The sequence below is a fragment of the Agelaius phoeniceus genome, chromosome 3 (assembly GCF_051311805.1).
Source record: "Agelaius phoeniceus isolate bAgePho1 chromosome 3, bAgePho1.hap1, whole genome shotgun sequence".
Classification (NCBI taxonomy): Eukaryota; Metazoa; Chordata; class Aves; order Passeriformes; family Icteridae; genus Agelaius; species Agelaius phoeniceus.
In genome coordinates, this window is record NC_135267.1 from 99,466,533 (window position 1) to 99,480,553 (window position 14,021).

General features: G+C 41.5%; 2 protein-coding genes across 3 annotated transcripts in view; one reads left to right on the forward strand and one right to left on the reverse strand.

Annotated features, from left to right (window-relative positions):
- PLEK (pleckstrin) overlaps positions 1-14,021 on the reverse strand; it is a 58,396-nt gene that overhangs the window by 16,923 nt on the left and 27,452 nt on the right. The gene's annotated exons all lie outside the window — the stretch shown is intronic.
- Positions 4,855-12,114, forward strand: CNRIP1 (cannabinoid receptor interacting protein 1). Its single transcript, XM_054629724.2, has 3 exons — positions 4,855-5,225; positions 5,913-6,057; positions 10,673-12,114. The coding sequence occupies exons 1-3, from the start codon at positions 4,858-4,860 to the stop codon at positions 10,835-10,837; spliced, it is 678 nt and encodes a 225-aa protein (XP_054485699.2). The 5' UTR covers positions 4,855-4,857; the 3' UTR covers positions 10,838-12,114.

The following is a 14,021-nucleotide window of genomic DNA, read 5'->3' on the forward strand; positions in this document are numbered from 1 at the left end:
GCTCCAGAATTTACCATTACTACTTATGCTACTCAGTGTCAAAACACAAAATAACTTCCATCTAATGTTAGCTGAAGGCAACCACTTTTATAATACTTCTCTATATTGTTTCTATTTCATCTTTAAAGCTCAGCTGGTCCTTTTGCTGTTCCACTTTACAAGTCTGGTGCAATCCTGTTCTTTAATGCTGAGGTTTGGTTTCATTTACCACACACTACTGCAGGGAAATCAGCACTTCATCCCCCCCCACCCCAGACAGAAACATGCTGATGTAGCTGAATCATTCATGTGAGGCAAAATGGTCCTTAAACACACACTAGCTGTGGCAGGTGCAAGGGAGTATGGACTGTGGATGTGGGTCTTCTTTGTCCAGCCATTCCTAAAGAGCAGCATCAGGCATGAGAGAGGAAGAGCTGCATTTCTTTTACCTCTCCACAAAGGGGAGGAAGAGTTTTGTCAGAAAGAGAAGATAACCTGCAATGTGGAAATCTGCTATAATTTACTATGTCCTCTCCATTTCTGTCTCAAGTACATAAAGGTGCACGATGTCAGATGAGCAGAATTTGTCAAAATATCATGATCTGCAGCAGAACTGAATATGTTAGCTCAGTTTACTCTTCTTGTACAGGAGAACTTACTGCTGTATTTCTTCAGAAAATTCTTCTTTATTTCTGCTACTTCAGAATACAAGTTCCTGCAAACACTGGGAAAAAAAGATCAACTACATTTATCTAAGCAAGTGGGACTAAGATGTGTTTATACCTAAAATTGGAACCATACAGCAGCTGCAAGGAAGGGAAAATTCTCAGTTACACCCTCTCCACTGCTCCACAAGCCCTTGCAGAGATGGTTCTAACATGTTTGCTGCACTGTAAATGCCACAAACCCACCTAATCTGCAGCAAAACACATGACCTATCCATAAGTATATGTCACTACAGCAAATCAAGCTGCATTTGCAAGGGAAATTATAACAAATGTTATATGTTCAAAATTATTGTCTCTATGGGAAAGATGATACACTGAAGTGATTTCCAAACAAGATAAAGACTGTCCAGCTGATTTTTCAGTAAAAAAAACCACTCTAATTCTGCACATAGGCAGAGGGCTTAAAAGAATCAAAATTTTAAATTGAGAGCTGGCAGGTGCAAGCCTTAGCACAATTCCCTACATACAGAATCACACATATGCCTATTTTTAGAGCATGAGAGATTGTGGCTTTGCATGCCCTTCTTGAAAAGAAACCCCAAACCACAACATTTCCAAATTTAGCACTGTGTTAAGAAATTAAGCAAATAGGGGCATGCATAAAAAGGCTAATACAGGTATCCCATGGCACCTTAGAATCTAAATGCTGTGGTTTGGCCATCTTAAATGAACTATCTTGTTGTGCTTCGAGGTACATTTTATATATTTAATGATTGTTGAGCTTTGCAGCAGGATTAGAGCATTAGTGAGAAGGTCTGCATAAATGTTAATACTTGAAAGCTTATGCAATTGACATATAATGCCTAGAGAGATCATATTGAGTATGTGCAATCAAAAGACTGAAAACATCTCTCCAGAATGTTTTCTAGATAATTCAGACCTGCTTAAAGTATAGGTCATGGTTCATCTGCATGTTATCTCTTAGCTTTCATTGAACACATCCACCCTCACCTCTCCCCTACAGTAGCTCCCCATCAGTAATACATGCGGGTTATGCTGGTGCAGCAGGGAAGATCTATGCACAATAAAGAGGTCTTGGAGGATGCAGTTTGTATGTAGTTCACAGATCTTGTAGGATGTATGAAACTTTCATAGTCTTAGGAAGAAAAAGAGGTATAGAACTGCTGGGTACAACTCATTTACCACTCCTTTCAAAAGCACTGAGGCATTTGCCAGGGCACAGATGAATGCTCCAATCTTCATACCCAAGGGAAGGGATATAGCTTAATGTACCTTGCTGACTTCACAGAACAGACTGGGAAGCCTCAGCTGCCAGGGGAATGAAAAGTAGATTTGAAGGACTGAAAAGAACCAAATGAAAACACAGACACACACACACACACAAAACCCAAACAAACCCCTCAAAACAAACAAACAAACAAACAAATAGGAAAAACAGTTTTGCAGTTTAGAGACATTAAATATTGTAGCCCACCCTTCAAATGTATGTGTAGAAAATGGAGGAATTGACACAACTTTATCCTTTTGTTCCCAGAAACAAATTGCTGCTGTGGCTTAGAGAAATAGGACTTTGTCCTAAGTCTATGATTATTTATTTAGCTTTGAATCTTGTAAATGTCAGCATGTTTACTCTGTGCTCCTGGAAAAACCACACCGACTCTTCTTCCTTCAGATATTTTGCTCCCTACAGAATATCACGTGATTAACATCAGGTAATGTAGGAGCCTGAGATCTGGGACCCATAGAAAATCCCCATGGGGACTGGAAGGGCCTGGTTTCTCTAGCCAGGGCCCATTCCACAGCATCAAGCACCTCCATCCTTGGGCTGAGTTAAGCCAGGTACTCAACATGCAGGGTGAGGTCAAGGGCATCCATGGCTGGAGATGTCAGTGGTGGAGCAGGAGAACAGCTGTCCTAAGCATAATTCAGGAAGGGCATGGGAACCAAAACTAAATGTGGGCAGCCTCAGGTGATGCTGGTCAGGGCCATTAAGGTGGGCAGCAACAAAACTAATCTCCCAGAAGGGCTTAGCAAAGGCAACTCCTTCCCTTGATCTATACTGATAAAGGGTATCTGGTGGGATCAGATGAGTAAATGTATTAACACAAGTGAAATTATTAGATCAATCAAAAGAAGGTCATTGCCTAAATTAAGAATTTCTTCTTCAGAAATGTTCTACTCTCACCATGTTACACTTGCATATGGTAAGACAGTTACTATGCATACACATTCCATCATATGATGCTTTTTTAGTTATCTCTCATGTTTGCCTAATACTGGTCAGGGATAAAGTCCCAGTCTGAGCTGTGTCCATAGAAAGATAATCATTCAGGCAGAAATAATGAGGGAAAAAAACCCCTCGTTATAGATCTGACCTCTCATGTACTTAGGAAGCTAATTGCAATCAATGGCTTCAGCTACACACAATTTACTACAACATGTCACGTCTGGCCCATGAAGCAAGCAAATCTGATCCCTGGCCATTACTCTTCACACACCACTTTAAGTGATAGAGTCACATTCTCCACAGGTTAGGCCTCTGTGATTTCATACGGAATTACATTTAAAGTTACAGAAAGGGCATTTACTGCCAGCAAAACTTCCAACAAGCTACAAAACGCAGCAGTTTCTGCAGAATACAATGCAAAATGAGATTTCTCTTGCAGTGATGAAAAGAGATAAGGAGAAATGCACCAGGAGTGGGTGTTGTTTGTTTATTTTTGGTTTGTTTGTTTAGTATTTTTGCAGAGATACACAGTTCTGAGAAGCAGGGATCATATCCTGCCCCTGTATTTGTGGAAACCTGAATGGCTGAACACATTATGAAGGCTGTGTTTAGCTGGACTCTAAGCAAGGGATATTCAGTAGGATTTTGGGGTTTTGGGGTTTCTTTTCCCAGAGGTTTTCAACAGAATGTATTATTTTGCTTAAAGTTCCTAATAAAATTAAATCACTGAAACTTGCATGCATAAGAAAATGCAGCTGGGCAATGCTGTATCTACAATTTGGCTTTGTTCACATTGCACCACTACATGTATATCCCAGCCTTAGAGAAACAAAGAACAGGTTAGTACAGTGCAACATGGACCTATGAAATTCTCCTAACAAAACCATTAACTCTGCCATAATGTCCAAGCAAAAAGTATATTTGTGGCCCAAAGCTTGTGTCAGACATAAGGGTGCTACAGTTTTAACAGCAAACAAGAAAAAATAAAAAAGAATGGAAAATAGGCACAAACCTGCCTGGGTTAAAAGTAATCTCCTTAGAGATGGGAATGAGACAGGCTGAGTTGAATTATGGTAAATTGTTCAGTTTCAAGGATCTTCGTTTAAGAACAAAGAGCACCAGCCATATGTAGAGAGTAGTATTAGACTTCAAGACAAAACATTCTGATCTTACAGTGCAGTTACAGAGTAGGGTTTTTTTTTATTTAAATAAGAGGATTGCAATGAAGTGATTGAAATAATCCCAAGAGAAACCTTGGCCTGCTGATGTTGACTGTTGACTTCAGCAAGACAGTGACCCTCAGTCCAGGCATGGTGACTCTCACAGCCAAGGAAGTGACCCTCAGTCCAGGCACGGTGACTCAACAAAACCTTTTGCTGCACCGGGAGACAAAAGAACCAGAAAACCACGTCTTTGCTGCCCGCCCTCCCCTCTCTCTCGGGCAGCTTTGGCTCCTCCGTGCCACCACACAGATGTTTCAGCCCAACCCAGAGGGCTCGATCAACCCTCGGGAGGCCTTTGCCGGGTGGGAGATCGGAGGGTGATTTGGGGGTCTCCCCCCAGGCGAGGGGGTGGAGGGTGGTTTGGGGAGCTCCCCCAGGTGAGGGGGTCGGTGGGTGGTTTGGGGGGCTCCCCCCAGCTGAGGACTCGGGGGGTGGTTTAGGGGGCTCCCCTCGGCCGGGACCCCACGGAGAGCCCGCGGGGCGCTCCCTGCCCTTGCCGCTGTCCGCGCCTGTGGTGCTGAACCGGCGGAGCCCGGCCAAGGCCGTCTCGTTTCCTCCGGGACGAACTGCGGGATTAAGGCTGCAGTAATCGGGGCCGGATTAACTCCCTGGAAACCGGCAGCAATCTGAGCAGCTGCAAATGTCCCCCAAACCAGGACATGGGGCGGGGTGATGAAGTGGAGGCGGGGGAAAAGAAGAGGGGAAAAGACATCAACCGCCAGATGCTACGCCGTGATTAATGGGAGGGAAAATAAATAATCAAGTATCTCATCCGCTGCTTTTGGGAAGGGCTGGGCTGGCTGGGATCCGGCAGCCCCTCCTCTTCCTTCTCCCTCCTCCTCTTCCTCTCCCTCGCTCCCGGCCAGCCGCCTTTCCTCGGAGGGGGCGAGACGCGCGCAGAGCCCACAGGCCCCTCCGGCCGCAAGAGATGGGCGACATCCCCGGACTCGTGAAAATCAGCGTCTCCCTCAAAATCCAGCCCAACGACGGGGCCGTGTATTTCAAGGTGGACGGGCAGCGCTTCGGTCAGAACCGCACCATCAAGCTGCTGACCGGGGCCAAGTACAAAATCGAGGTGTCCCTCCGACCCGGCACCGTCCAGGCCACGTAAGTGAGGCGGTTCTCCTCAGGGCGGCTCCCACGGCCCTCCTCTCCCTCCCTGCTGCTTTATTTTTAGACGTTTAATGTTTTTTCCTGGCAGGCTGTCAGCGCGGGGTTTCCGTGATTTCTCCCTCCCCGCCCTTTTACTTTGGTGGCCCCGTTTCTGAGTTCCTCGCCAGCTGTTCCCTGTGCTCCGCCTGGCTGGCCTGGGGGGGGGCACGTTTGGGAATCGCTGCCTTCCCTCTCCCTCCCCACCTTCTCCCGGAGATTTTTCAAGCCCAGCTTCTTTTCTCCTTCCTTCCTCGCGGCTTTCGCTGGAGGAAGAAGTCCCTCCTACACAATGCCCAAGCCTCGCTGCGGCGTGGCAAAGCAGAGACAGGGACCAGATGGGGAACCAGCTCTGGGTGGAGGGGCGGCCCCGCCGAAGAGATTCGACTAACCTCTCCCGATCCATTCGAAATCAGATCCCGCCTGCCACTCCTTTCTACTCCTTCCCTGGGTGACTGCAGAGCCCTGGCATATTTCAGGAGCCCCAATGAGTCAGCAGCACATGCAGGTCTGCTAAAATGCCTGAAGCTTTTTCCCAGTACAGAGGCTACCAGCAGTACCAAGCTGCAAACCCACGTGCTGGCTTCAAGCTACCAAGGAAGGGGAATTCAGGGCTGTGAAAGGCTGGATCTTGTCTTTTTGTAGGACCATGGGCATCGGCGGTGTTAATGTCCCACTGGAAGAAAAATCACGTGATGCACAAGTAGCCTCTTACACAGGGATCTATGACACCGAGGGGGTGCCCCATACCAAAAGTGGGGAGAGACAGCCCATCCAAGTCAACATGCAGGTATGTGGTTCCCCAAGCCTGGCATGAGAGGATGAGGGAGGGCAGCAGGGGGTTGACTCCCAGAGAGAGTGTGGTGAAATATTCCAGGGCAAAGCCTAGTTGCAGCTACTGCCTTCCTCTTTGCTTTGTGTCACTAAGGTTGCTGGCCAGAACATAGCTGGAAAATACAAATCCTGCTGCCTTCTCTCCCAAGAAAACAGCAAGGGCCAGGAGGAAGTATAAGGTTTTCTAGAGACCTGCAAAACCCTTTGGGGTGCTCCAGCAGAAAGAATTGTGTGCGGAACATCCCACCCCTTCTATAGGACATACTATACATATCAGGCAGCTCCCACTGAGGTTCTTGGCTAGAGATCCAATCCCTTGGCATACGGGAACCCTCTTTTGCCAGGTAGCACCATTTTTTTTGGCACAGAGCATGCCTCAAGCACAAGGGGTGACTGCTCTCCCCTTTAATCTGTCACCTTCAGCATGCCTGAGGACTTGCTAGAGACTAGAAGCATGCAGGAGAACACCCAAGGCTGTCTTCTCTCTTTTCCCATAGGTTTCCATTATCTGCACCCACAAACTTAAATTCATATTTAAGTGGCTCCTCACCCCAGTCTTAAAGAGAGGCTTCATGGCCCCAAAGTGAGATGACAAAAGCTCCAGCCCACAAGGCAGCAGAGATAACAGAAAACATGAAGACAGGCAGATTTCCACAGCACTCTTTGGGTGGTATGCTCAGTTTTGGCGTTTTTTTTTCTTCTCCTGATTATAGCTGTGAAGGATTCCTGCTGTTTATTCCATGTCTTCTCTACCAAAAAAAAAGGAATCAAGGCAGTAAGCCATCTTCATCTGAAGCTCTCTTAAGAGTCTGTTCCAGCTTAAACAAGCCCACCAAATTTCAGAATTTTATGACGTTTTCTTACTGCACACAAGATTTCACATTGCTCTTCAGTATTTTTTTTCTGGAATCATAGTTCAGTATGGTAATCCTCTTCTGAATAAGAACTGTAACATCTCCATTTGGTGTTTCTAATAATTACAATGTGCCAAACTTAATTTTGGAGATCCACATCACATTACTATTTCATAATCATAGGTTATTAAGACTAATATGGAGTATTATGTTAATCACTTTTATATACAGCCACCACCCAGGAAAACCAAACATAGTATTATTTCACAAAAAGCTGAACATAGCTGCTGGATGCTACTGTTGATCATTGTAGTTATATTTCACCTTACACCAGGAGGAGAAAGGACAGCATTCCCAAAACACCATCTGCTTTGACTCAGGCATCCCTGTTTTGCTGGTTACTTTTACCCTTAAGTGCAGCACTGATGTGAACTCTGAAAGCCTAGAAATTTAACTTTTCCTTTGGAGAAAACCAAGTCAAATCACAGATGAAATATAAGGAGGTTCTGACTTTCAGTGACAAGCTCTGACATGGTTTGTTGCAGCATCAGAATGAGAAGCCACAATATTTGCCCAAAGAGCTGCTTTTACAGATCAGATCCTGGGATATTAACCATGAAGCTAATAGGATTTTCAAGCATTAAGCAAGTCTTTAATTCCTTTTAGGAACTGATCTTGATAGATAGGTTCATCAGTACAGACTTAGATACCCACAAATGATACTTTTAAGTATTAAATATAGACAACTCAACAGGGATTTATATGTTTAACTCATCATTTAGCTGCTTAGCTAAATGGAGCTGTAATAGATTTAGGGAACAAGCCTCAGATACCCCAGTTTGAAAACTGCTTTGGATACCTACTTCCTCAACCTTCAAAACTGAGCTTATTGCAGTGAGCTTTAGATTTTCCTATTTCCTTCAACTATGAGGAACTTCTGCCTCCACTTCCTTTTCTAAAACAGACAGAATCCTGATGCATCCTATGGTGATAAGAACACTATTTTAGGCATAAAAACTGAATTCACATTAGAAATAGATTGTGAGATCAGTCCTGCAATCAAAAACAAGTCTGGAATTGCCAATCTAGTGTCTGAATGACTTAAGGTCCATTAAGATCCATAAGAACTTCTTTCCTATCTGCTTTGAAACTTTTAACAAATAATTCTTGTGTTGCTGCTTTAACTGGCTAGTTAAATCTGACTCATGATAGCCAGAGTTTATACATGTTGAACAGCAATCCTGTTTCTGAATTCCAGAATCTGATTATATGTTTCTGTTACCTGATTGGTCAATCATGCAGACTATCCAGAAACTGCTAAACTGTCTAGCAAATGGTGTAAACTAAGTTAGAAGCCTGCCTTTGGGCCTCATTTTATTCTTGATCAGACTAGTCTAAGATTGAATAAAGAAGCTAGAACTGTATTCACAGTAATAACTATAAAATCATCTCAGCATGCAAATGTAGAGGGAGTGATTAAATAACTATTTACTCCTACAGCACCAGATGATAAAGAAGAGCAGACAAGGAAATATACTTAATATGAAGCCTGACCTGCAAAGAGCAGGGCTATTCTCCCTCCCTGGGGATGCCCATATATAAGCTCAGTGGAGCAGCCGGGATTCAGCTGTAGGAGCCATGGGAATTCAGGGGAGCTCTAAGGATGTAGAATGTTCATTATGCCACAGAGCTTCTGCATGTGCTAAGTACCAGGCTGAGGGAGGCACATGGTAGTAGAAAAGCTCTGCAATTAATTTTTTCCTTCTCCTGAAAAACCAGAGCAGTCAAACTACTCAGGGTAGCTCAGCAAACTGGGTCATTAAGGAAAAGTAAATTTGCTTTCTTCATCTATCTTTTTGAAATTCAGATCCTTCATACATTAATGAAATGAAATTATGCTCTTGTGTCATATCACCTTCTAAAAATGTTACTAGAAATGCCTTTTCTTCCTTAGTTTCCACAGTGAGGGTGCCCGATTCTCCTCTCTGACAAGTTTTGTGGACTGTGCACAGTAATATCCAATGTGCTTAACCTTTACTGTCTTGCATTATGAGTGTAACGGGACCACTATCAAAGATGATTGATTAAAAAAAAGTCCTTAATTAAGGTTTTAGTTACTGGGAGAGATAAAATAGCCTGTACATCTGATCCTTTCTTAGTCAAAGGAAGTGGCAGAAATGTTTCTGTTACTCCTTCAAGGTAACACTTGTAACTGGAGCCGAATAAAACCCCTCCACTTACAGCACACAGCAGCTTCTGCTATTGTCAAGGCTAAATTTAACTTACCAGGGTGGGCGGAGAGAAGGTTTAAATTAATGTCTGTTACACAGCAGCACCTTACAAACCACATTTTTAATTTCAAAAAAACAATGACAAATGTGTCCTGAAAAATCTGTATACAGAAGACTCTGCTTGTAAATCGGGAACAATTTCTCTGTAAAAGGGCTTTCATACTGACTTTGCAAGTGTGATTATAGCAGGCAGGTGATCAAAGATCAGCTCCCAGGCACATGATAGGAATGGAAAACAGTCAAGTGAAGAAGCTGTCATTAAAGTGAGTGATGGAAATACTGAAAGGGAAAAAATACTGAAGAATAGTGCCATTCAGTAGCACTTAATTCACTATCTAGTATCTTCTAACAACATAACACAATCAACAAGCCATACTGGCTTAAGGCCAATGGCAATACATACAGGCTTCACATCCACACTTGAGATTCTCTGCAATGTCTCAAGGCATAGGAACTCAATTTTTCCATTACCATTAAAACTGAAATCATAATTTATGCTTGAAAGCTTCACTGAGGTTTTTCTGATGTTGTACAGGTGTCTAGGAGTGACTTAAAGAAAATAAAAACAACAAACAACTTTATTTTACAGAACTTTTTTATTATAGCCATAGAACTTTTATTTCTCATGAGGCCACACTTTTATTTCTCATGAATGAGGCCACAGTCTCATTCACTTCAAAGCTGCATGCACAGACAATTTAAAGTCAATTCTCACTTCTTCACTGTTTTAGACACTTATCTGCTAAACAGGCAGATTATCTTTTTATTAGCTCCTATTACTCAGCTGCACTATCACAGTCCAACTAACAGTTACAGATATGCACACAGAAATTCTCTTGCTCCAGTCTCATTTAAAATGTGGAATAAAATCCCAGGAAAGTAGTAAGTGGTGTGCAAGAGCAGCACATCTCAGTCAATACACTACAAATACAAGACTCCAAAATGCAGATACATTAAAAGTTTCAGACTGAGGAAAAGAAGAATCTTCCCAATCCCAACTGCAGTCACTAGGTATGGTATAGAGGTAAAGTGATAGTCTGTATCACTGCAGATCACTACTACATGATCTACAGTATATACAAGCTGTGTCATCTTAAGAAAGATTATGGTTTTGATTCTTGTTGTTAGTAACGTTTATCCATGTGGCAACTTGAATATTTTTACTCCCTCACCTATCCCAGATGTGAGTGCAAGAGGACAGTACATGCAGGATCTGATCCTTTATGTAGTATGTATGGCTAAACATAAAAGACTTTCTGATTGCTAGAGCAGGTTTTACAGGTCTTCAATTTATTGATCTGAGGAACAATGATCCTTATACCAGGTGTTTTATGTTCTGCAGCTTCATAAGTGTTATTTCTCAGGATGAGAGAGAAACCAACAAAATAATTAGCTCACTAACACTGGTATTCCTTCTTCCTCACAGTTTAATGACATTGGAGTTTTTGAGACAGTCTGGCAAGTCAAATTCTACAACTACCACAAACGGGATCATTGCCAGTGGGGAAACAGCTTTGGCAGTATTGAGTACGAATGCAAACCAAATGAAACACGCAGTCTCATGTGGATCAATAAAGAGACCTTCCACTGAAGAGATGGGAAACCAATACGGCTGGACAATCTCCCTAAAAAAAAATCTACCTTTTTAAACCAGCAAGAAGCCTTAATAAAGGCATACTGTAACACTGCTTTGTCCATAAGGTTCCAGCAACTATATTGTATATACAGGTGGTGCCACTAAAATATTTGCCTATTACTGTATTTTAAGTTTACCATGGCATCTGCAACATTCTTTATCTGTCGCCCTGAGAATACTGAAAGGTTCATGGTAAAGGATTATCTGATAGCTTGGTAGGAAATCATATCATAATACTGTTGTAAGTATTTGGATTATTCTGACTAGATGTAACAACTTTTGTGAAGTGTTTTGCTTCATTGCTTAGAATTTGGATTAACATCACATTGGTGATTTCTGTATTTACATTTGTGCTTGCTCCAAAATCGGTGTGTTCCTTCAAGCATTTGGTTGTACTGTCTTCCCAGTGGACACCAAAAATTAAAAATATGGTTACTTGTAGGTTTAGCTAAATGGCAGCTAGTGCACTGTTGGTATTATGCTTTCATACCAAGGGATTTGGGAACTCATTCTCCCTTTTGTTAAGTGCTGTAAGATATTCTGTGAAGTTTGCTAATTTACCAAATCTCCTAAAGAGGATTATTTTTTGTTAAGTTTTCCAGTCTTTGAAATAGCATTAGGAAATGGTATAAAACATGATGAAGGAAAAGCAATAAATCCATTGTGTTATCCAAGACATCTAACATCAACATGGCTAAGACCTATTTTAAGATCATATAGTATCCTTGAGAGATACAGCAGCCATACCTAATTTATTTCCTACAGTAAGTGTTCTGATATTCAACTCCATTTTTATTTTAATGGCACATTGATGAGATTAGTTAAATCTTACAAATCAACATTTTCAAGCCTGACCACTGTATTTATTGACAAGATTTCTGACCAACAAGCACTCAGTAGTGTGAAGGTGCAGATCCCAGGACATGTTTATACATGCACTGCAGTCTTTCAAATAAAGATAAGCATGCAAGCATTTGCATAGTTATAACTAAAGGTGCTTCATAAACACTAGATCAGTGTTTAACACAAACAGACAACACAAAACAGATGTATCTTTTATTTCTGTAAAGACAGGGAAGGAAGGAAACAACTACACTTGTCCTGTCCCCAGCTTGGGTTGAAGTAAGCCGTCAGTTCCTGCATATCTGTTATTCCCTTTGTGAATAATTTGTAAATTGTATATGTAAATGGTAAACATGACTTTTGATCTTTGTAATAAAGGATGTAAACAATTTCTTCTCTTCTATGGCCATCTAAATGAGCTGAAAACATTGTATTTAAAGAAGCAGTGGTTTTAGAGAATCAGACAGTAGATCGTATGCAGCCAGTGCTTTCTGAGAATGCAGTCCAAAGCACCTTCTGTTCTTCACTCAAAGCTACTGTTTCTAGGAAACACAGATCCAGTGTGCCAAAATGCAGATGGTTAATGTGATAACACTCAGAAGAGCTTATTAATATGAAGTTAGTTTCAGTAATATAGTGTGAAAAGTAAAGACTTAGGACAGAATTTAATTAGCAAAGAAATATTTTCCACTGAGTTATTAATCAAAAGGCTTTACTAGTTTTCTAGCTTTACTAGATTTCTACAGCCAAAAGAACTGACAGTGGCACTGATGTAATCCAGCTGTGTAACGGTGAGCTAGTCAGCTGCATCTCCATTCTAAGGCAACATTATATGGGCAAATTTTACTGAAATGAAAATCTAGAAATAGTCTTCTCCATTAACTTCTTTCCTAGACTTTTCTTAGCAAGGATTCTTCAAAATGAGAAAACTGACCAAATTGAAATCTGCACTTCAGGCAGAAGTACTACTGCCAGAATTTTAGCAGAAGTTTCCAGATAACATGCTTTAATTATTCTAGACTTCCAGCTGTGAATCAGTTCTGTTTCTACATTGTTAGAAAAGTGATTTTATTCTCCAATAATTTGCATACTTTGGTTCATTTTGTTTCTACATATGAACACATATGTACACTGGCACACAATACATGACACATAAATTCACAGACTTCTGTCCTAGTAAAAAATATGTAAGATCCACAGTGTCCTAGCTCTCCAGCATTTAAAAAATGCTGCAATGAATAAATCCAGCCAATCCTGGCACAGGAGGATTGTTATTCTCAGCCAGCTGGAAGTATACTCTTCCTAAGGCAAATTTTCATGCCCACATTAATGCCAAATAGGGAATATTTTCACTTACAACCTAGCAGGTCCTGTAGCAATTCAGTTGAGAGGATGCTCAAGAAAAAGGCTGCAGATGGAGTGAGTTGCTTTTAAAAGAAAGGAGAGATCAGCAAGAGCAACTGTTGTACAGGTCCCATATTCTAAGACTGAACATTGCTGCCGAGGATTGCAGCGCCCTTTTCATAGACAGCAGCAGGGATAGAAAGGATGAGAACTGGTTAATCACTTCTCTGTGGAAGATGTAAATGGCATTTATCAGCTCTTATGTCCTCCCCTGGGTGAGGTTTAAGCATACAGAAATATGATTTGCATTATTCTTAAATAGAAGATTATTCATGTGATGTTGGTTGAGTATCCATACCACCAGCTCTGATACTCCACACATGTAAAGCAAAATAGTCCCATCAACTTCCTCTTGCTCATCAAGTGCTTTGCTAACAAAATAAACATTTGCTCCTAGTAAAGGAGACCCAAGATTTCAGCCATTTCCTGAAAGTAATGTTTTTCATTGCTTTCATCCAGGACAACTCTGTTGAATATTCATAGAATTTGAGTCACTACAAAACTGCTGCTGTGACAGTTTGATGCATTATTCAGTCAGCAGCATTTAAATCTCCAGACAAGTTTGTTCTTTACACAGCTTTTTCTAATTAATATTTCCATTTTTATACAGAACGCAGTACTGTATATACAGAACTCAGTACTATAATTCAGGACACAGTACACTAGGATCAAATATATATGTCAGAAAATGCTGACAATGTGTCAATCCAGCTGAAACCAGAAAGCACTCGTAGCTGGAGTTTTTATAAATAAGAGACTTCAAGATATTTGTCATGAAATGTCCAGCTGTCATTTTCATAAGAAAAATGAAATGAACATTCCAAATCTTTGTGTCACTTTTTCATCTATATTTAGAGGTAGCAGATAGCTCTTTGATCCTGCTGAGTAACAG